Consider the following 24472-nt stretch of genomic DNA (forward strand, 5'->3'; position numbering starts at 1 on the left):
TGAAAAATTTTGACACAGAATTCTCTATTTTATTCTTTCTACTTTGCACAAATTGATCCAGTTACCTAAACACAATTACAGTAGTTTATTATGCAGCCTATATGGACTTATCCATAGTTGAAGCCATCTTGATGCAGTGTTCACATCTGCTAAGTGGTGTAGAACAGGCAAGTTCTTAATACAGGTACACCACCGATTTTCCCGGCACCCTTGGTTCAAAGCCTTGCCGGATAATCTGTTTTGCTGGACCAACCGAGGTCCTGCAAATTATACACCTCCTGTGTCTATAAAGCACCATGGACTGCTAGAAACTTAAATTAAACTATGTGATGTTTATACTCAAATTAATCACTACGTATATTACAAGGATTCCAGCGATGTAATTTATATTTTGCTAAGTCTAGTCAGCTACATTTTATAAGATAAAAACTTTAAGCCTAAACTGCCTTCACCCTGGCTGTAAGGATGGAGGAGGGGGAGGTGAGGTGTTAACAGCTGTCAGGGAGGGGAGATAACAAAGTGCATAGTTATCATACAGAAGGAGTTTTAGTTTTTCCCTTATAAAATGTCACTGAATTAACTTGGCAGTATATAATTTGCATTGCTGTAATTCTTGTTAGATAGTGATTAATTTGAGTATAAACATCACATACTGTAGTTTGCACTAGACATAAAAAAATTTGAAATTACTTATTACAGGTTTACCCTTAGGACAATTATTTCTTATACTGTACTTTTTTTCACAATATATATTTAGGATGGTGTGTGCATGTAAATGAGTAAAAATAAATGAAAAAAGTTACATATATCTTCCCGAAAATATGAGTTTAAAAACTTGTACACAAATGTACTACACTAGATTAAAATTTCTATCTCTTGTGCAAACTATGTGATGTTTATACTCAAATTAATCAGTATCTTACAAGGATTCCATTAATGCAATTTATATTCTGCTAAGTCTAGTCGGCTACATTTTATAAGATAAACACTTTAAGCCTAAAACTACCTTCACCCAGGCTGGGAGGAAGGAGGAGGGGAGGAAGTTAAGTGTCCCTTCATAATTTTGTCTGGACTAAAGGAGGTGCCGGACCATCAATTCCCAGATAATCGGTGGTTGTACCTGTAATAATATTTTGAAAGTCAGCCATCTTGGATGTGTTTAATGCTTATTGTAAAATATTTAGTTAAATATCCTATATTATCAGGTTACCACCTTAGAACAAAAGTGCAGTGGAAGTATCAGAAAGAGAAGAAGAAAATTATGCAGAGATGAAGAGGGCCATGAACGACACCCTGGAGAATCCTGGCATAAGGATCCTTGCACTACATGCAAGTGTCGGGTAGGTTGAGATAAGGTTATTGTACTGGTTACCAATAATGTAGTTACATATCTAAAAAATTTAAATTGATCTCGAGCATGTGTCATAGTTTATTATATGAACTGTGAATATAATATGATGATTTACTTCTCTTAAAGAAACATAGTACAAAAATGTTCCACTTCTGTGGATTAATTCAGGCCAAAGCTTGGTACTTTAGTCTGAGTTTTTAGGAAATCTCTGTGTATGTTAGACCACCCTTCGTAAAATAAATTTTTGTATTACATACAATACCGTAATGACCCCATTGTGGAGTTATTGCTGTGGATACACATATAGATCACTTTCAAATACAGATTGAAACTCCCTAATCTGGATTTCCATAAATTGGAAGCTTCTATGGTCTGAACACTGTTAGGATAAAATGTGTGGAAATGATGTATTAGTTGCATCTGAATACAAGAATATCCCGGTTATTGCAAGAGATGTGTTCCTAAAAGTCATTGCGATTAATGAAACCGCAAATATCGAGGCAATTTTCCCCATAAGAATTAATGTAAATAGGGGAGGATGCATTCCCAGCTGACAACTTTCACCACATATTTTTCGATAAATACTCCTCATTATCCAAGGCTATGAAGGACCAAGGTCGCAATAATGTAGATTTCACTACACACGTGAGACTGGAGCAACTGAGCTCACCACCGCTCTCTCACAATGGGAGCGACTCCAGCCAACAATCATAAGAAATGTTAATTATCTTTTTTACCTTATTATTATCGTTTCTTTAATTTTTTGACACATTTTATATGAAGACTGTATGTGCATGTAACCGAAAAAAAAAATTATGTATACAGTATCTACCTGAAAATATGAGTTGAAAAATAATAATAACCAACTCCCAGCATGTACACACGCGCGTAGGTTCCCTTCATCACCGCTCCACACACACACACACACACACACACACACACACACACACACACACAGAGAGAGAGAGAGTGAGTCGTGGGGGTTTGATCACAGTCAGATTCCTCCCCCCCACCCCCTGGTAAGGGTCTTGTCTCTCCCTCCCACTGTATCTTCATTAATTAGTAAAGATACGTTACTGTAATAATCTGTTATTATGAATGCCTACCTGTACCCTTGTCATCAGGAGTGCATCTCCTATTTGTAATGGTATAATACAATAACAGTTCACTGTAAAATAAGTTATTTTTATAAAATATTTTACCTTATTATTAAAATACATACAGGTGTTCCTCTACTTACAAACGAGTTACGTTCCTGAGGCTTGTTTGTAAGTCCAACTTTACTCTTGTAGATACCAAACATATTGTAAAAAATGAAAAGATATTTAGTACAGCTATACCCTTTAATACAGTCTTTAAATCTGACTCACTCTTCTCCTCTTAGGTAATGTTTGTTCTACAGGTATCTGGAATTTTCTTCAAAATAATTCAGTCTCAACCACATTAAACACCTGTTCTGGCAGTTAACTCCCCTCAGTGATGATGTTTGTATCTCTGAAAGTTTGTAAGTTGAACGTTCTTAAGTAGGGGAGCACCTGTACTGTACCTTGTGTTGCCTTTAATTTGATATAGGCCTAATGAGAGCTGATATGTACGAGATGACACTGGAGGTGGCGGGAGGGACTGGCCGTTGCCATGATCGCAAGTCTTAGCCTGTTATGATTAATGTTTCATCATAAATAATATACAAATTTAAATAATAGAAAAAAATACGCCAGGTGTGTGTGTGTGTGTGTATGCGTGTGACATGTCAGTGTATGTAATAAGTCAATTCTATCAATTGTGTATTTTCAGCATTCTGGCAGCTAAACTATTTCAAAATAAACTGTTAAATATCATCATTATCTACCTCACACCACCTGCACCCTTCCGCACAACCCCCCTGCTCCCACCTTCCCTTCTCAAGATAGCACACTGACTACTGTGGACATATATGTTTGACCTTATGATAATCTTTTTTTTCTATTTTTATGCATTCTGTATGAACAATTGTGTGCCTGTAACAGAGTAAAAGACACTGAATAAAAATATGTACTGTGCATCTATTTGAAATTACAAGTTGAAAAAGTAACAACAACACAATTCAAAGTTGGCCCAGTCGGGGTGAAGGTGACCTTATGTTGGAATATGAGAGCTGCGGCTAGCCCGCCCAGTTTTCGTTTGAAATATTACTGTAGGTTATCGTAAAATTTCATTTGCAAATAAGCGAGGTATCTTTGCGAATATCGAATAGGGGTGTTAAAATATCAGTTGCTGATAAGCAGGGTTGTGAATAGCGATGTATTCCTGTATTAAGTACACAATTTAATTAATAGTTCAAAAAATAAATAAATAAATTGCAAAAATCTTTACTGGCATAATTTAAGGGTAATAAATGCATCCAGTTTAAGAAACCAGTTTTATTGTACAGTAATAGAATATGAGAACATATAAAATATACTTTAAAGCTGATACTAATTAAAAGATTTTAATATGTCTCACAGCCATCAGGTGCTGGAAGAAAAGAGTGGTGATGTTCAGTGGTACAGTACTAAATTGATTTCATTTGAAAACAGTTGTACTGTATTTTGAAATACTAATTTCTCAATGTGTGACCCCTTTATCATAATACTGAGGAGGTAAAAAACTGCTTATATTCTGCTAAATAACATGCTAAATACTGCAGTTAATGCAGGCAAGGAAGATAAACTGCCACCTAATACTTTACTGCATTGAGGTTCCAAGTCATTTTTGCATTATAAGTTATATGTGAACTCCCATTAACCAGAAAATTTTAGGATCTCCTGTAGCTCTGCTCAGATCCGAAGGTTATTGAATTGGAAAAGTTCAGCCTGTAGTAGTACTGTATACAGTACAAGCCTAATTATACAAAAATAATAAGCTACAGTGATAATACTGATTCTAAACATTTTCCATTCAGCTGTACTTTCAGCCACTAAAGAATCATGTTGGGGCAACTGTTAGATCTGAATCCCACTAGCAGACTATGAAACCCTTGCATAAAGAACTAAACCCTATTTCTGGTACATATTAATTTTAACCTCTTTGCCACTTTTGAGCTTACCAGTCATTTAGGCAGTCAATCAGCTTCGTATTATAAACTGTTGGCAAGTACTGTTACGAACAAGATCTTGGTTGTACAGTTGAACACAGAAATTGGTGTAACACTCCACTTAGAGATTTGCAACCGGGTCACTCTTACTTGATGGCATGTCACTGTCCTGGTCCACCCCATCATCACACAAAGTTGTTTACTGCCACCCACCACTGTCGATAAAGGATTTGTACTGTACATCTACTGATACTGCAAAAATACTGGTGAAAATAATGTATATTTTACTGTTTGCAGTTCTTAAAGTAATAATATATTAATAACCATTATTCATTCTTTACATCAGAAAGTGTACAAACAAGAGAGCACGATCAGCTGGGTGAGCGCCTCTCACACTGTAGCAAACCTTCGCAGTGGGTTGTTGATTTACAGGCTATGTAGAAAACTTGACCTTTTAATTTTCAATATTTTTATTTATTGCCTTTCCTATATGTGGTCACCTGAAATGAAAGGGTTAATTAAGTCCAGCCTATACAAACACTGGAAAGGCAATAAATAAAGATATTGAAAATTAGGAAATCAAATTTCTTGTAAAGAGTTTAAAAGTAATACTGAAAAATAGTTGTATGGTATTTTCCTTGTGTCAAACAAATAAGAGAATCGATTATTCAATTTTGGTACCAAATCGAATAACTTTTATGAGTTAGCCCAAGATCTCATATTTGTTATTTGACACAAGCTGTAGGAACTCGCCCTTTGAGTTCATACAGCATTCACTAGTAGGTTATACCCTCTCTGAAGAAGATACCACTGATAATTTCTATAATGTTGGCTTCTTTAACTTACTTAAGGCTGTGGCCTCTAGGGGCACAACTAACTGTTAACTCCACACTTGCACATTTGATTGATTCATGCTCAGAGATAGTTATAAATTTCCATTAAATTGCCTCCTGCCTTTCTGTATTAACTGAGTAATTAAAAACTTTCTCATCACTTGGAGAGAGATTTAAGTGATAACACCAGTTTGTTAGTCCTCCTTTGGACATTGTCTATGAATTGGAAATCATTTGCACACAGTAATCTTGAAGGCCAAGCAGATTTGTTTCTCCATAATGAAATAGGTGTACACACTCATTAGAGACAGACCATCTAGGTATGTATTAGGATCTTCACATTAACAAAAAGTACTATAGTTTGTTGTCCACCTAAACAACCAGATCTTTCTTGCATCATGTTACAGTTTGAGAAATGTCTTTTTGACATATCCTTCCTCACTATTATTGTGTATATTTTTACAGAGGGGTAATGTTGAGTGCCGAGTACTTGAGTGTCCCCCAGTGACATGTGACAATCCAATTACACAAGAAGACCAGTGTTGTCCTGTCTGTTGAGGCAAAACTGTTTATAGAACCAGTTTCTTCAATTCGCTTCCAGTTCTTGGAGGCTCTTCTGTGCTCGTCCATTTGCTGATTTGCAAATTTTCTTTTACCAGTTTCCAAGGAATATTACTGACTTTGAATGATTGTAAGTCATCTGCCAAAGAAAGAAAAAACATAGAGCAGTATTTCCTATGTGGTGAACATAATTGTTATGTACTGTGTAAACCAAACATTCTTTTCTTTGAAAATTTCACGATGCAAAATAAATATTATGTTATGTATTACAAAATTAAAGTGAAACAGCATTTGTAAAGTGGGTGCATACAAGATTAGAAATGTAACTGTGATCTTTACAATAAGGACAAAGTTGATTTATTTACAACAGTTTGACGGTACAGGTACTTTCTTACAGATCCCTGATTTATGTACAGTCAACATTGTTTAAAATGATGTGGTGACTGCAGTGATTGTAGGGATCTACTGTAAATAATACTTTACTCATAGAGAACCAACAATATTATCAAGAGCCTTTCACGGTTTTAGACTTTCAGAACATTGCCTGCATATTGCCTGTCACTGCCACTGTGAAGTTTACTTAATTGTTTTACCGTTTAAAAAAAAATAAGTAGCGTTTGCCTAGCTTGCGCTTGCATTACTAGTCAGTAGGAAATCATATATGTTCACAGGTGTATTTACATGAAACTTATGAAAAATATTAACCAATTTGTTTATCACAACTTTTTCTAGGTTTAGCTCAATAGTTACCTTAGCTCTGCTTTTTAATGACATTGTAGCATTACTAATATGGTGCTAATAATTGACATAGAACTTTATATCTATTATATTTATTACATACCATAATACCATTCACTGCCAGTAGTGTTATAGAAATTTTGTTAACTTAAAATAATGTACACCTTTGTTTGTCAGGACATTTCATACATCATCAGACTACATTTAACCACTTGTGTACAGGGTGCCCTCTTTGGTGAAGAAATTAATTAAAGTGGCATCCCCATAGTGAAGGGGTTAAGATGTATTACATGCCTCTTTATTTTTGCACTCTCGGTTACATTAATGGTTATTTGATGATTTTTGAAGTGTGCTTGTACTGTATTTTCCTTACCTCCATATTTAAAATGGTAAAAAAAATTAAGACAGATTTAGTGATTTGTTTGTTAACAATGAGCCACATCAGCAGACTTACATACAACACTTATTCTGAAGAATGTGAGATAGTCTTAGGAATTACTGTACTGTATGTTTAAAACAACTTGATATTTTATTCCTGCTTTAAGATGGCCAAATCAAATTGGAGAGTCTGAAGACTATGATCCCAAACATTAAAAAGCAAAATATCTGCAGTAGTATACTTAATGTGATATACTGTATTGCTTGATATTTTCATTCTGTAGAAAACTAGTCAAGGATATTCTTCACATACTGTACTACATGCAAAGATTTTTTTTTCCGTGTATCCTTTTTTTATGAACAACCTGCAAAGAAATGATAACACAAAGTTACTCCTAATTGACTAGTTTTTCACAGCAAGTTAAATGAATACATCTGTTAATACAAAAAAAAGTTCTGGAATAATGTCTCATGAGTAATAAATTGTTCTCAAGTATAAGTAATCCACACCATTTTTGTTACTCTACTGGAGTATATCTGAACAGATGTTAATGAAAAAATTATCACTCAACAAAGTTTGTATTAACCCAATTCAGAATTATCATTGATAGGCAAACCCCGATTTACGAGGATTTTATTTATGATTTGCACTTACGAAAAACCTTCCCACGCTGATTTACAAAGTAAAGCCCCAATTTACAGAAAGATTTTAATTAATTAAAATGAAAATATATTAAAATAATGCATTTTTTTGCTACTGTACTGTACCAGTATGCTTCCTTATGTAATTATTTTCCAACACTTGAAATGTTATTAAGTCTACAATAAGCATTCAATATGTCGTCATTCTTCTACAACCACCATATAGTAATATCTCCGTTAGCCGGAATCCCCAAAACCTGGAAATCTCTGATAGCCGGAATTGAAATTTGCTCAAAAAATCATTCCTAAAGCCGGAATGTTCCAAAAGTTTCCGGCTTTAGGAACAAATTTTCCGAGATTGAAAATCAAGAGAGTTTTCGGAAAATGTCTTGAATAAAGATGAAAGTTAAATATTTTGGGGGGGACCTGACCTGACCTGACTCAATTTCAGGTGGGGGTATTAATGGTTTCATATCACTGACCTGATGGAATGTCAGGTCACCCTTTCATGGGTGGGGGATTAGTGGGTCTCATAACCTGAAATTATCTTGAATAAATACAAAACTTAAAGTATTTTTTGGAGATTGTGAGAAGTATAAGTATAAATGAGCAAAGTTGTATCCCTTCAACATTACATTACATAACATTTTACATATGAGTGAGAACGCAGAAGGTATGGGTGATTAGAGAGATGGAGTGATAACATGCACCAGTGTTACCGAGCGATAAACTTGTTCAGGAGTCAGGTGGTGAGGTGACGTGCCAAGACATTTCCACAGTACACACATTAACAGAACTACAAAACCATTGTCTTATAACATTTAACATTATAATTTCTATTTTAAAATTAGACAACTGATCAATGATTAAACCAGGGCATATGGAGACTCATTATACATTAGTGATGTGTCAAAGCTTTGAAACTGCAACCACATAAATTATCACAACCTGTACTCAAATATACTAAGTTAATTACTAAAATTATTATGGGTAGTGCAAAATATGGGATGTTTATACTCAAATTAATTGTTATCTTACAAGAATTACATCAATGCAAGTTATATTTTCCTAAGTCAAGTCAGTGACATTTTTCTAAGCAAAAAAAAAAAATAAATAAACCCCTCTACCTTTCATAATCCTTGAGTTGGCATTAATCTCCCCACCTCCCAGCCGGAGGGAGAAGGGTCTATTTTTTTTTTGGGGAGGTAAACCACTATCCCCCCCCCAAAAGGGTGGCCTCACTGTCTTCCATCTGTCCTTGAACACTGGATAGACCGCCCACGACTAATTCGTGTGTGTGTGTGTGTGGTTGTCTGTGTGGAGTGTGGGGTGCAAAATAAGTTATGTTTATACTCAAATTAATCACTATCTTACAAGAATTCCAGCAATGTAAGTTATATTCTTGCAAGTCAAGTCAGTGACATTTTTTAAGTGTTGATCGCTCCTGAATTTTTTGTGAAGAGGTTGAGGGATCCATTGGGGGGGTAAAAGTGACTGCACCACCCTCCTCCCCCAAAGGGTTGCTTCACTGCTTGTCTAAAGTACTGACTCATTCCATGATACAATATTGTTTATTTGTTTTTCATTAATTAGTACAGATACGTTACTGTAATAATCTGTGCTTATTAATACCTTGTACCCTTCATATAGTGCTATGTACCTGTATATACCTCATAGGTAAAAAGTAATGTCATTCAAGACATATTCAGGTCATAAGACCCACTAATCCCCCACCCAACACTGGGTGACCCGACGTTACATCAGGTCAGGTTAGTAACATGACCCGATAATCTCCCACCCAACCATCATCGCCAGCGTTAAGACATGATTAGTTATGTATTACAGTTAATTGAGTGAAGTGTGTAACAGAGACGTGACCGATCGCTCAAGCGACTAACCAGCCGATCAGTGGTGAAGAGGATAAAAGTAACCCAGCTCTATTATTGCCCGTATCATATAGAGCTTTTGTTTTTAAATATATTAATTTAACCAAACTTTTAGATAAAGTATTCAGGATTATTTTGATAAAAAAAATGGTGTGTAACGAAATTAGAACTGATTTTAATGACTCCGGTATCAACATTTCTTAAATTTTTTAATAAAAGAATGAAATTTCCATCACTACATCATAGAGAAATATTTTGTTTAAGGATATCTTATTGGAAATGTTTGGTAGAGAATTTTTAAGGATTATGGTATCAAATTCATCTCCCTATCACAATTAGCCACGCTTGAGTGAGGGAGGGGGGGGGTGAGACCACGCTACCCTACCCCACCCCCTAAAAAGGTTCACTACCTGACCTAGCTTGGAGAAGGAAGTGCCCCTAAGTGCTCGCGTTAGTGACCAGAGGAAATGGCCACCTTGGAGCGTTGTGTTGTGGGGGAAGAGGAGCGGAGTGTGAGGAAAGACGACCTCTTGGCCACTCTTTGTTAAGTCAGCTGGAGCAGTTGAGGAGTGAGATGGACGCTCTAAAGGGGGAGAATGAAGCCCTCAGGACTGAACTCCTTCAGGTAGGTGTCCTGAAGGAGGAGTAGGCGTGGAGAGTGGTTGTCTTCAAGGGGACTAGGGTCAGACTCAGGAAAGCTGACCAGGGTGTGGAGTGCAGTAACCCCTACCAGGTGTTGGAGGAAGCTGGCTGGGAAGAGAAGAGGAAGGACGAGGAAGAGAAGAGGCAGGACGTTGTGGTGCAAGGAGAGGAAAGGGCAGTTGTACAAACCCTGCCCAGTGGTAAGGTCGTGGTAGTTGGGGACAGCCAGGTGAGGTTTTTAGATAGGACTTTTTGTGCAAGAGAAAGGAAACATAGGACTAGGGTATGTTTTCCTGGGGCTGGGATAGGGCATGTAGCTGAGAGGATAGATAGGATTTTGTCAGGGGAGGGTACCAATCCAGTAGTGTGTCTTAGTGTGAGAGGAAACTACATAGGAAAGGTTAGGAGTGAGGAACTTTTCAAGAGGTATATGGAGGCGCTGGGGAAGATTAGAGATAGGGGAGGGATCCCGATAGTATGTGGTGTCTTGCCAAGAAGAGGAGTTGGTTGTGAATGGCTGTCCAGGGCAATTGCTATAAATTGCCAACTGGAAAAACATTGTGCAAACAATAGTTGGGCATTCATTGATAACTGGCAACCGTTCTATGGCAACGACTACCTTTACAGTCGTGACGGAGTACACTTGTCTCGTGCGGGGGTAAAGACGTTGTCTGCATCCCTGGAGCGTGAAATTGTCACTTCAAAGAGGGAGGGGGGGTTTCGCCAGTAGAGAGAAGTTGAGGTAAGTGGGAGTCAAAAAACAAGCAGGTCCTAGGAAGTAAAATTGGTTACTCAGGACAAGGGGTAAAACAGGACCAGGGAAGGGTTGGTTTAAATGTATACTATACAAACAGTAGGAGCATTAGAAATAAAATAGACTTGCTGAGAGCGGTTGTATGTACCGAGAATGAAGACGTCATAGCAATCACCGAAACTTGGATGAATCTGGCACGCAAATTTTTTTTATCAGAGTACCACATAGAAGGGTACAACGTTTTTCACAAGGACTAGGAAGGGGGGAGGGGTCGCATTCTTTGTCAAGGATACATTAAAATGTTGTATCAATAATTCAGTAAAGGGTGAAATAGGAACCGAGTCTGTATGGGTAGAAATCACGGAAGGAAGAGAAAAACTAATTATGGGAGTGATTTACAGGCCCCCAAGTCTTGGGAAAGAAGCAGCTCAGCCCATATGGCAGGAAATGAGTAGTGCAGCAAAATTTAACAACCTGTGCATTATGGGGGATTTCAACTTCAGAAATATTGACTGGGACAACATTGTAGGTGACTGAATCTGAAGACTTCCTAGATGCAGTACAGGACAAGAACAAAATACAGTATACCATACAGAAAAATTAGGTCAAATAAGAATGAGCCAAGGTGGATGACCAGAAAACTTAAACATGCCATAGGAATAAAGAAAGGAATTTATAAGAAATTAAAGGGAAGGGGGGAGCAGCTCAGAAATAGGTATAATGAACCATTGGACGGTGAGAATTTCCAACATAGGACTTCAAACACATCCAACGAAGCCCGTGTTGATGTCAGCACTCGAGGATTCTGGACACAGGGACAGCGAGCCTTCTTTGACATCAGGATTTTTTATCCCATGGCCGCATGTCACCGTAACTTAGCTCTCGATGCTGCACACAGGAGGAACGAGAACGACAAGATAAGGGCATATGAGGAGAGAATTCAGAACGTTGATCAAGGCAGCTTCACTCCTCTGGTGTTCACAACCTCTGGTGGAATGGGACCAAGTGCAAGATGCTTCTACGCCAGACTCGCAGAGGTGCTATCCGAACAGAAGCAGCAGCCCAGAAGTTATGTTACAGCTTGGATGAGATGTCGACTGTCCTTCTCTCTCCTTAGATCTGCTTTGCTCTGCCTCGGGAATGAGAGCATCGGCCCCAAAGCCGACAACGGTTGCAGATATTGATTATGAGGCAACAGTCACTGAATGCCGCATAGATCTGCAGCTGATCTTACTCAACACTGTTAGGATAGCTACTTATGTATTAGAATATTTAATTTTAAGGTAATAAAATGGCGGCGAAGGTGTGGTTATTGGGGTAGGATGAAGGACACGTACAGGATCAGTGGTCACAGGCTACAGTAGCACAGGATATAGTGGTCACAGGTTACAGTAGTACCTGATACAGTGGACACAGGTTACAGGATACAGTGGATACAGATTGCAGTAGTACAGGATACAGTGATCACAGGAACAAAAGACAAAATACATTGAAAAATTAATCTATAAACTATACAGGTAAAATGACTTCCAGAGAGATTGCACATGAGGGGAACTGCATTTATAAATGGAGTGTTGAAATATTAAACATAACAGTTAGTAAGAACTTGAGAGATATTGCATCGATAATTTAATACACAGTCTCACTATCATATGACTGTTTACCCCCACGGAGAGGGTCGACACACACACACATTGCCCCCAACATGTAGGGTCAAGAGTTACTATCAGTTGGTCTAGCAACATCAGAAAAGTTAGGGCAGAATCTCCTATAATACCCTGCCATACCCAACAAACATTGGACTGCCTTATGGTTTGTGGGTATGGGCAGGGTATCAATGGCCTCAACTTTAGCCTGGACTGGGGCTACTGTCCCATAGCCAATATCATGTACTAGTTTGGCATGGCCAAACTAACTCTTAAAAAGGTTAACAGTGAGCTGAACACTATTAAGATGACTGGACAGACAACAAAGTGACTCGATATGTACACTCCATGTGGAAGAGAACACAACTACGTCGTCAAGATATGCTCTGACACCATTCAAACCATTAATGATGACTGACATCAAACGTTGGAAAGTTGGAGGAGTGATGCGCATACCAAATGGCATAACGGTAACAAGTGCTGATATGAATGATGCAAGTTGCCGTAAAGTATGAAGGCTGTTGCTGGTATTGCCTTGACTGCATAGTCAAAGTGGAAGAAGCGATTGCAAGCAATAGGGGAACAAGTTCCCCAAGGATGAAAACAGATGAAGCTGGGGCCTTGCTGGTTGCCAAACTAGAACAAGTTGAGAAAGAGATCCTTGCTAAGACTGAGGAAGTAGCCGATAGAATGGAGGTGGCTGCTAAGAGGAGTTATGCTGAGGCCTTAGCAGGGCCGCAGGAGGTGGTGGAGAGTAATGCAAGATCAGAACAGGTTCTACAGCAACTAGGGTCTGTGAAGAATTGTGTCGAAGAAATGACAATTAGCGGACCTACTGTTTGGGGAGAAGAGGAACATCGGGAACGTTTCCAGTGCACATGATAAGATGCACTTTAAGAATATTTGTACAGGTTCTGAAGATACCATCAACCCTTCAGGATGTGAGGAGGCTGGGACATAAGCAGGGGGATAAGCCTCGCCCCCTCAGGATCACACTAGTGAGTGAGGAGGAGAAATGGGAGCTTATTCGGCAGGCAAAAAAATTCGCAAGGAGCGAGGCATCTCGGAGTGTATTCATTCACCCAAATCCCATGATAATGCAGAGGGAACAGCACAAGAAGCTCCTGCAGGGCTTGAAGCAGAGGAGGGAGGAGTCAAGCAGGAACGGGGACGGGTGTACATGGATTATATTCAGGGGGAGGGTAGTGGAAGCAAGTGTGCCGACACAGAGCTAGGGGGCAGCAGCGCACTCTCCGCCCGGGAGGTGGCACCAGCTCGACCTACCAGCCGGCAGGAGGCAAGCGTCATGTAAACAATGATATTTCTAACCTCACCCTGCAAAATACAGTGTACTTAGCAAATGCTGCAGCTTTTGAGAATGGAGGGGGCCCGGAGTTACTACTAAGAGCAGAGACGTTACCGAGAACAAATTCTGGCTTGCATGTCATGTACACTAATACTGACACGTTCCTTGATAAGAGGAGTAGTTTGAAACACTACTGAAGGTACACCAACCCGATATTGTAGGAGTTGTAGAACTGTTGTACAAGAACAAGAGAATCGACCCAGAGGAATGTGAGTCCAGTATTGCTGGTTATGACTCGTTTACGAACCTTTCTCAAGAAACTTGCAAGAGGGGTATGGTTATCTATGCTAGGCAAGACCTTAGAGCCAACCAGGTGAGGGTACAGGGAGAGGATATTTTTGAAGAGTCCAAGTGGTGTAAAATTAAATTAAAGGGAGAGGACTTACTTATTGTCGGGTGTATCTATAGATCCCCAAACTGTGGCCCACTAAATCAAAGGAACTTAAGAGCCTTAATAGACAATGCAGCGATGCTCAACCCTAGCCACCTCCTTATCGTGGGGGACTTTAACTATGGCGACCGACTGGAGAAACGAGTTCACCCCAAAATGACATGAATAACCCTCTTACTCTTTTTGTAGAAACTCCGAGAGATAATTTTCTGTTCCAACATGTTAGAGACCCGACACACTACAGAAGGGAGCAAACACCCAAGCAACTAGACCTCATCATAACAAACGAAGAGGGTATTGTGGCCAAACTGGAACTCCTTGCCTCAGTTGGCACCAGTCACCATATAGTGTTGTCATTCGGATTTAACTGTTACCTAGTTCAAGATAAGGCCAGGCCAAATTGCAAATATTACAAGGGAAATTACAACGGGATGAGGGAAGAGATGAAGGGTATCCAGTGGCCTGACTCATTAAGGCACTAGAATGCAGACACTACGCTGAATATCATAACTATTAAAGTGACCCATTTGTTCGATAAATATAAACCCAGTGCCTCTAGGCATACGAGGGGACCCCTACACATGAACCATGCGGCGGTCGACAAAGTTAAGAAGAAAACCCAGAAATTCAAGACGGGTTGGGTCAAACGATGAGCTGGACAGGAGGATGTATGCAAGAGCCAGAAACCAAGCAAAGGCAGAGTGTAGAAGGGCTGAAAAACAGTTCCAGAGGCTGGTTGCAAGCGAGATCAAGTCAAACCCAAAGGCATTTTACCGCTATGCAAAATCGAAATTAAAAATGCGAGGAGTATCAGACCTGAGGCTTGAAGATGGTAGTTATGCAGATTCTGACCAGAATAAAGCTGAGGCATTGAACAGCTTCTTTTCCTCGGTGTTCACAAGAGAGGATGTGATTAACCTACCTGCATTTGAGGACAGACAATTCGACACAGCACTGACCCACATTGTATTCATAGAAGAGGGTATTAGAAATAAACTGTCGAAGCTAAAGGTCCATAAGAGTCCCGGCCCTGGCATGGTGCATCCCAGAGTGTTAAGAAAGTTGTGCAACGAGCTTGCCGAGCCCCTGAAGATCCTGTTTTGTAAATGCCTGGATGAACAAAAGGTCCCCAGTGATTGGAAAGTGGCTTATGTGAGTCCTATCTTCAAGAAGGACGATCGTCACTTCACGAACAACTATGGACCAGTGAGCCTAACAAGCAGAATATGTAAAGTACTTGAGAGTATTATCAGAGATGCCGCGATGGAACATCTAATACGAAACAACCTTGTAAAGGCTTGCCAACACGGTTTTATGCCGGGGCGCTCCTGCTTAACACAATTGCTCGAAGTATTGGATATTTTGACCCATATTCTGGAACGGGGTGATAATATCGACAATATATACAAAGATTTTGCCAAGGCTTTCAACAGTGTACCCCACGAAAGGCTGAAAATCAAACTGGAAGGGTACGGAATTTTGGGAAATGTCCTAGCGTGGATAGAAGACTTTCTACATGACCGCAAGCAGTGTGTGGTGATTAATGGCACAAAATCATCATCTGTACCTGTCACAAGCGGGGTACCACAGGTCAGTGTACAGGCATCCCCTGCATTACGGAACCCCGGGTTGTGGAATTTCGCTCTTACGGAATTTGTAAATTATGACTAATAATTTCGCGATACGGCCCATAAATCCACACTTATGGAAATTGGGGTAAATTTTAACAATTAAAAAAAATCACTACAGTATAGTCTGGATTTACGCGGTTTTGGTTAACGCATTTGGTCATTTCTAGCGGCGCCTTGCCAGAATTGAAATGCTTTAATTATGTGGTAAATTTGGTCATTTACGCGGCGAGTCGCTGGAGGGTCCAGACGCTCCACGCCATTTTCATTCAAGCGGTCCATTCTCAACCATACGTGGGAAGCGGCACAGTGAGGGGTGTGCATTAGGTCGCTGTTGCATTATCGCTGACGTCATATAACGTATCGGACTGTGATTGGGCCACGCATCCTTACCTCCCTCCCCCGCTAGCTGTGATTGGTTTAATGTAATATGACGTGCCCTGCCATCACAGAGAAGGAGTAGCTACCCGCGTCGGTCGCCCTGTTCTCAGACACCCCATACTGTGTTCTATTGTTCCTGCTAATCTCGCAAGAATGGCATCCGCAGGACCCCCACCACCACAGAAAAACTTACATTACCTGGACCCAGCCACTCCAAGCCAAAGAAGATACGACGTGCCCTAAGTTACGAAGTTAATACAAGATCGTACAAGTGTTAGAAAAAGGAACGAGGCAAGCTGATTTGGAGCGCCAGCATGGCGTGAACGAATCTATGATCCGGATGATCAAGAAGGATGCCGCCAAGATAAAAGAACACATGAGCATCACAAAGTCTGCAAGTGCTTCAATGGTGAAGTACTGCCAGAACAAGGTGTTGCTCAAGACTGAGAATTTGCTGGTGAGCTACTTGATTCGTCAGGCAAGACGGAACATGGCAGTGGACAAGCGATCAGTTCAGGACTACTCATGTGAACTGTACGTAGCATTGGCACATAAGATGGGAATTGCAGAGCCCAAACCCTTCACTGCTTCCTCTGGGTGGCTGCAAGGGTTTAAGATGAGGAACAAGATCACCAACATTCACATTGTTGGTGAAGGAGCGAGTGCTGACCGTGTTGCGGCGAGTGATTTTCCTCCATTCTTACGTGACATTATGGAGGAAGGACAGTGCACCGACGACCAGGTGTTCAACATGGATGAATTCGGCCTATTTTGGAAAAAGCTACCTACCAAGACCTTCGTTGTCAAGTCTGCCAGCAAGTGTCGGAGCCGGAAATTGCAGAAGGAGCGCATCACCGTTTTGTTTACCACCAATGCCTCCGGTACCTTTAAGCTCAAGTTACCAGTGATCCACACAGCCCGCAAGCCGCACATTTACAAGAACATGGACATGACCAAGCTAAATGTCCACTGGCTAACCGCACGCAAGGCGTGGATGTTCACCGCTCTGTCCCTCTCCCGATTTGATGACTGTTTCGTTCCCGACGTCAAGAAATTCTGCGAGCAACAGAATGTTCCATTCAACATTTTGTTGCTCCGTGACAACTCACCAGGACACTCGCCCCTACTGTTGGATCGTCACCCCAACGTAAAGGTGGTCTTCCTTCCTCCCAACACTACATCGTTAATCCAGCCCATGGACCAGGAGTTGATATGCAACGTTAAGGCTGCATTCTCTGCAAAGAAGTTTAAGCTTCTGAACGACTGTACCAACACCAAAGATGAGTTGCGTAACCTGGGTGACACCGATAGCGGGATAGCGACAGTGACGAGGATGAGGAAGAAGAGTTAGCGGAGCAAGAAGTTCGCGTCAAACAGTTTTGGAAGAAATTCAACGTCAAGAAAGCTGTTGATTTCTTGGTGGAGGTATGGGGGCAGCTGTCTGTGGCAACGATTCGTCACGCGTTGCGGCATGTGTTGCAAGGTATCCCAGGTGGGAGGCAGAGTCAACCTGTGACAAGTGAGGTTCAGTCTGTTGCAGTGGCAGTGGACCTTGCAAGAGAAGCTGCACAGAGTGTTACAGCTGCAGGCTTCTCAGAGACCACCAACGAAGACATTATGGAGGTGATCAGGGATCCTGAGGTGACTGCCGACGAGATGTTGGAAGATGATGACGTCAGTGAAGATGCAGGTGGTGCGGCAGCCCGAGAAGAACATAAGTTAACACATGTTAATGTAAAGGATGCCATCAAGTTTGCAGAGAAACTCAAGCTCGCCCTTTCCAACGACCCTGACGATCACCGCTATGAAGTCTTCAATAACCAGCTGTTGCAGACTATGGAGCCGTACATCAAGGTGTATCACGAAAACATCAACACTAGCCGTCAGCGTAACATCACAGACTTCTTTGCCCACAACCCACCACAGCCAGCCCAAGCCAGTGATAGTGACAGTGATGTTGACTGTGAAGGAATTGTCAGGGAGGCCCTCACAACTATGGTGGATAGTGATGGTGATTCACCTGAGGGCCAGTAATCTGCCCTCTGCCTCGGAACCAGCCGCCATTCCCGTACGCCGACCCATCTCTTCTACTAACGTAAGTGTTAAACCTTGATTTTTCTTTTACCTGGTACAGTATATTATTCTCTTATTGATATTTGTCTTCTATATATGTGTGTGTGTGCATACCATCATAAAGTTAAGATACTATTTTTACTACAACGTACGTATTGTGTTGGAAAAAGTGGAGTTTGGGGGTCGGCCCAGTCTCTATTTCAATTAATCCCATTTGCTCTGTTATTTCATTTACGCGTTTCTCGTTTACGCGGGCCTCCACGAGTTCAATTGACCGCGTAAATGCAGACTATACTGTATATAAAATAAAAAGAAAATTTTGATTATTATTTGTTTGGTGTGGATTTCTTGGTGTTTGCTACCGCCAAGTACTCCATTGCTTACGTCCAGTGTGCGCGCATGTTTCTCGCCCCAGCAGTTGGATTTAACTTTTACAACATACAGTAATCACAGTACAGTGCATTACCCTTATTCAAGATGACTGGAAAGAGGCCATCAAGTGGAAGTGACCACAGTAGTGCAAAAAGAAGCCGCAAAGGCATTACATTGGATATTAAACTTGGTGTTTTCAGAAAGTTTGTTGCTGGAGAAAAACGTAGCCAGATTGCAAAAACATTAGGTTTTGCTACTTCAACAGTGGGAACAAGCCTAAAGCAGATGATGATTTACAGGGCAGGGCAGACGAGAGTCGTGCCCCTCCCTCTATCTCCCAATAACTCCCTTTGCACCACCTATCCTCACGCAGCAGTCAACATCTTTTCTGGTGAGTACAGTACAATATTTTTATTTATTCCAACTGTATTTCTCTTCATATTACAGGTATATAATAAATTATTTAATGTACTGTATTGTATGTGTTTATAAATGTTTATTTTCATTCATAAAAGTGCTTGAATTACTTTTTGGGGGCCGAAAAAAAATTCCTTAGGAACGCATCTCTAGTTTTATAATGGAAGTCAATGGGAAAATAGGTTTCGCGTTACAGAATTTCGCGATACGGTCAATTTTCCAGGGACGCAACCCTTCCATAACGCGGGGATGCCTGTATTGGGCCCGCTGTTGTTTGTTTGTTTCATAAATGACATGGCTGACGTTTACACTCCTCCATACAAATGTTTGCCGATGATGCCAAGTTATTTCGGGAAATCAAGAACCAAGCGGACTGTGAAGAGCTGCAGAAGGATCTTTGTGAGCTCCAAGAATGGTCAAAGAAATGGCTGCTGAGATTCAATGTCACGAAGTGTAAGAGGATGCACCTGGGGCATACCAACGGTAAGGAGGCATATCATATGTCCCAACTGGATGAAAAAACTGCACTATTTGACCCTGAATGTGAGAAGGACCTTAGTGTGTATGTTGACAATGAGCTGAAGTTCTCGAGTCATTGCGAGAAGAAGGTAAATCAGGCAAATAAATTATTAGGTCTTATAAGAAGGTCGTTCAGATATCTAGACGGTCCGTCCCTCGTAACGATCTTCAAGAGTGAAGTGTTTCCCCATCTGGAGTACTGTCACTCCATCTGGTCCTCGAGATATGCTAGGGACTGCCAGTTGGTTGAAAATGTTCAAAGTGCCACCAGACTGGTGCCTGCACTTCGGCACCTCAACTACCCAGAGAGATTGGAGCGCCTGAACTTGCCTAGCTTATACTACAGACGGACAAGGGGCAAGCTAATTGAGGTGTATAAGCATCTCAAGGGGCACTACTCAGTCGAGTGTCCTTACTTGGAGCTGGCGGATGCTTGCCCCACAAGGGGTCACAGCTCAAGATTGAAGAAGCCGCAGGTCCAGAAAACTGTGAGGGCAAACTTTTTCGGAGTGAGAGTTGTGAACTCTTGGAACAATCTACCAGAAAGTGTTGTGACGGCACCGAGTGTGAGCTCTTTGAAGACCAGACTTGACCAACACTGGAGCAGGTTCAGGTACATTCAGGAGCCGGTGCATGCCCAGTACTTGCCAACGGTGCGTAACGGAGACATGACCGATCGCCCATGCGGATAACAAGTCGATCAGTGGTGAAGAGGATAAAAGTAAATATAGACATCAGTGACAAAAACTTACATTTTCCAGACAAGAAATAGAGAACCATGATGAAAACTTCCATGTTGGCGTTATCGGTCTTTTGCATCATTTTGGCACCCAGAAAGTAAATACACACGATGATACTTGAGCATTAATTTATTTTAACCTAAATATAAGGTATGCCTGTGTATATCGACATTGTATAAGGCCACAAGTCCTGTATTTCTTCTGGTAACAACACATACACCACAGCTAGCTGCCTCCAGGCTCCTACTCGGCGGCTCGAGCCAACCTGTGACGTCACAACCAAACACCCAATCACAGAGCTTTTCACAGTCACGTGACCTTTTAGCTACTTTAACCCTTATTTTTTACGCTTTTTGTCCCAATTTATTTTGAAATATTATTACCACTTTGGGGTTTCGTGATATTATCTCACACTCAGGATGGGTTGGAGAAGGGAAACTCTTAATGGTGGTTTTCTTATATAATTATATTATATACAAAACAGTCTGGTGCTGGGAAGTTGCTGCGTGGTAGAGGAGTTGCTGTGCCGGAGCTTCTTTAGAGGAGGTGTTGTGTGTTGCAGGGCTCTAGGTAGAATGGACTTCACGGCGAGACTGGGAGCTTATATACACTGAACCGTTCGCAAGCGTCGCAGGTGGCGACCCCCCCCCCCCTTGTCTAGACGGCGAGGCTTGTCAGAGAAACTCGCCGGTTGGCTGAACCCCGCCACAACTATATAATAGGCGGCTAGGCTTGTCAGTTGTGGGGGAGAGTATCCACTACAACACTCCCCTTCCCCTCCGAGCGCTGCAGGAGTCTTGTTGTCGGCAGGGTTGTATCCCACATGTGAGACATAACGGGCGGGGGTGTGGATCAGTCGGCCGCTATGGGAGACGACTCAGTCTAGTGACACGAGATCTGTGGAAGAGGGAGGGTTGTGGATAAGAGAAGGTTGTACTGGCGAGGAATGTGGTGCTTCTCTCGTGGCAGGTGCAAAGTCTTCAGGGGTGCCGGGTGGGGTATCTGGGTCATTGGGGCCGGATGCAGGACCCTCATCAGGAGCAGGGTCCACGTCAGGAGCAGTAGGTACCTGAGGATGAAAGGAGGGTATGTAGAAATGTTGTGAGCGAGGCGGTGCTCTAAGTGGCAATTGTAGACAGACAGGCGAAGGAGGTGCGGGATGAATGTGTTCAGGGCGATGAGAAGGCTGGCGTGGGGCAGTAGCCTTGAATGCAGAAACTGCCTGTCGTAGTGTTTGTAGTAGGTCGTGAGGGACAGCAGGAGTGAAGTGGTCAAGGTCAGGAGTAAGGCGTGTGGTGTGCTGCTTGATAGTGTCGGCGACTGCGGCACGTGTACCCCGGTTCGTGTGTGCTGTAGGCTCATGGATGAGGCAGAGGTTGCTTGGGTCGGCGACGAGTTTGTGGAAGGTGAGGAAATCGAAGGCAAGGATGGGTTGAGAGACATCTGCCACCACAAAGGACCAGCGCAGAGTCTTGGGAAGACCAAGGTCTAAGGCGAGGATGTGTGCGCCGTAGGAAGCGATGGGGGTACCGTTGGCAGCGAACAGGTCATATGAGGGTTGCTTTGATGTGTCTTGTGGCGACGGAGGGATGATGCTGACCGATGTCCCTGTGTCAACGAGGAACTTCCTGCCGGAGATGCGGTCGGTGATATGCAGCAGTGAGATGCCTGAGGTGACGGAGGCTGTGGCGTCTACCAATCCCCGTCGATGTTGCTTCCTTGTGTAGTTGCAGGGAGCCTCACAGCGTCTACGTTAGCACCAAAACGTTGATGGTACCAACAGAAGGTAGGTACACTGTGTTGGGGGCTGGCGGCGGCGTCTGAGGCAGGACGGGGATATTGGGGTTGGTAGGACACAGTGCGTGCGACAGGAGCAGCAGCAGCCATGGAGGAGCAGAGCTGCTCGAGGGTGTCCATCCTGCGGTGTACAGACTGTAAGAGGTCCCTAATGTCTTGTGAGATGTTGCTTGTCTGGGGAGCGTTGATCTGAATGACAAGATCGGAGGAAAGTGACGGTGTGGCCGCTGAGCTGTTCGCGGCAGCATGGCGGAGAGTATGGTATTCGTGGAATACTCTGTCTGCCGTGGCTGCATGGGTCGCCGAGGTAGTAGAGTAGTCCAATGCTGAGAGAACGAGACGAACGTCTGCAGGGAGCTTCTGAGTGTGAAGCTGGCACAGGTTAGTGTCAGGAAGTCTGTCTGTGTGGAGGGAGTTCAGTCTTCGCATCTCATCCCAGAGACGTGCAGGCGTTGAGTTGCCGAGGGAGAAGGCGGATAGGTCTTGCTGGAGTCTGGTGTGAGGCCGCTGGTATCGCCTCTTGAGAGCATCTCGTAGAGCTGCGAATTTGTTGTCAGCTGGAGGGTTGGTGATGAATTCTGCAACTTGTGTGGCGACTTCTGTGGTGCAGGGAACAGACCAGGGCGACGTACTTCTGTTTGTCTGTAGCTATAGAGCCGATGAGAGCTGCCTCCGTGTGGATAAGCCAGTCTTCAATTTTGTGATTGAAGACTGGGAGAGTGATCCTTTTCTCCTCCATCCTGTGTGAGTGCCGTTTCTCCGGGGGTTACCATTGTGGGGTTTCGTGATGTTGTCTCGCACTCAGGATGGGTTGGAGAAAGGAACTCAGCTATGGTGATTTTCTTATATAAAATATATTATATACAAAACAGTCTGGTGCTGGGAAGTTGCTGCGTGGTAGAGGAGTTGCTGTGCCGGAGCTTCTTTAGAGGAGGTGTGTGTTTCAGGGCTCTTGGTTGAATGTTCACTTCACGACGAGACTGGGAGCTTATATACACGTCCAGCGGACGTAGAATCGTTAGCAAGCGTCGCAGATGGCGACCCCCCCCCCCTTGTCTGGACGAAGAGGCTTGTCAGAGAAACTCGCCGGTTAGCTGAACCCCGCCGCAACTATAGGCGGCTAGGCTTGTCAGTTGTAGGGGAGACTATCCACTACACCACAGTGAATTTAAGCATTTTCTTTACTCATTGACCTGCCATCTTACGGAAAAATTCCAACCGACAACTCGTCCATTGCCAAGCTTATGCTACAGACGGGCAAGGGGGGCCTAATTGAAGTGTATAAACATCTCAAAGGGACCTACTCATTCGAGTGTCCTTACCTGGAGCTGGTGGAAGCTCGCCCCACAAGGGATAACAGCTCAAGTTTGAAGAAGTCACAAGTCCAGAAAACTGTGAGGGATAACTTTTTCGGAGTGAGAGTTGTGAACTCGTGGATGTATCTGCCAGAAAGTGTTGTGACGGCACTGAGTGTGAGCTTTTTCAAGACCAGAGTTGACAAGCACTGGAGCAGGTTCAGATACATTCAGGAACCAGTGCATACCCAGTACTTGCCAACAGCTCGTGACAGAGACGTGACCGATCGCCCAAGCGGCTAATGAGCCGATCAGTGGTGAAGAGGAGAAAAGTAAAAAAGTAAAAGAAGGCAGCCCGAGAAGCCGCTCATAACAAACCTTCGACCTGTTCTAGGACATCATATGCAGTCCCCTCGATATAGAACAGTGGTAACACGTGTGTGTGTGTGTGTGTGTGTGTGTGTGTGTGTGTGTGTGTGTGTGTGTGTGTGTGTGTGTGTGTGTGTGTGTGTGTGTGTGTGTGTGTGTGTGTGTGTGTGTGTGTGTGTGTGTGTGTGTGTGTGTGTGTGTGTGTGTGTGTGTGTGTGTGTGTGTGTGTGTGTGTGTGTGTGTGTGTGTGTGTGTGTGTGTGTGTGTGTGTGTGTGTGTGTGTGTGTGTGTGTGTGTGTGTGTGTGTGTGTGTGTGTGTGTGTGTGTGTGTGTGTGTGTGTGTGTGTGTGTGTGTGTGTGTGTGTGTGTGTGTGTGTGTGTGTGTGTGTGTGTGTGTGTGTGTGTGTGTGTGTGTGTGTGTGTGTGTGTGTGTGTGTGTGTGTGTGTGTGTGTGTGTGTGTGTGTGTGTGTGTGTGTGTGTGTGTGTGTGTGTGTGTGTGTGTGTGTGTGTGTGTGTGTGTGTGTGTGTGTGTGTGTGTGTGTGTGTGTGTGTGTGTGTGTGTGTGTGTGTGTGTGTGTGTGTGTGTGTGTGTGTGTGTGTGTGTGTGTGTGTGTGTGTGTGTGTGTGTGTGTGTGTGTGT

General features: G+C 42.5%; 1 protein-coding gene across 1 annotated transcript in view; it reads left to right on the forward strand.

Annotated features, from left to right (window-relative positions):
• Window positions 1–7484, forward strand: part of LOC121863411 (peroxidasin-like) — a 180262-nt gene extending 172778 nt beyond the window's left edge. Inside the window, exons 31-32 of the mRNA XM_042362044.1 lie at window positions 1206–1340; window positions 5702–7484. Coding sequence (XP_042217978.1) covers window positions 1206–1340; window positions 5702–5794 — 228 coding nt within the window. The 3' untranslated portion in view covers window positions 5795–7484. The remainder of the gene's footprint in view (window positions 1–1205; window positions 1341–5701) is intronic.
• The last annotated feature ends 16988 nt before the right edge of the window (window positions 7485–24472 follow it).

Source organism: Homarus americanus, unplaced genomic scaffold (assembly GCF_018991925.1).
Source record: "Homarus americanus isolate GMGI-L3 unplaced genomic scaffold, GMGI_Hamer_2.0 scaffold40248, whole genome shotgun sequence".
In the NCBI taxonomy this organism is placed as follows: domain Eukaryota; kingdom Metazoa; phylum Arthropoda; class Malacostraca; order Decapoda; family Nephropidae; genus Homarus; species Homarus americanus.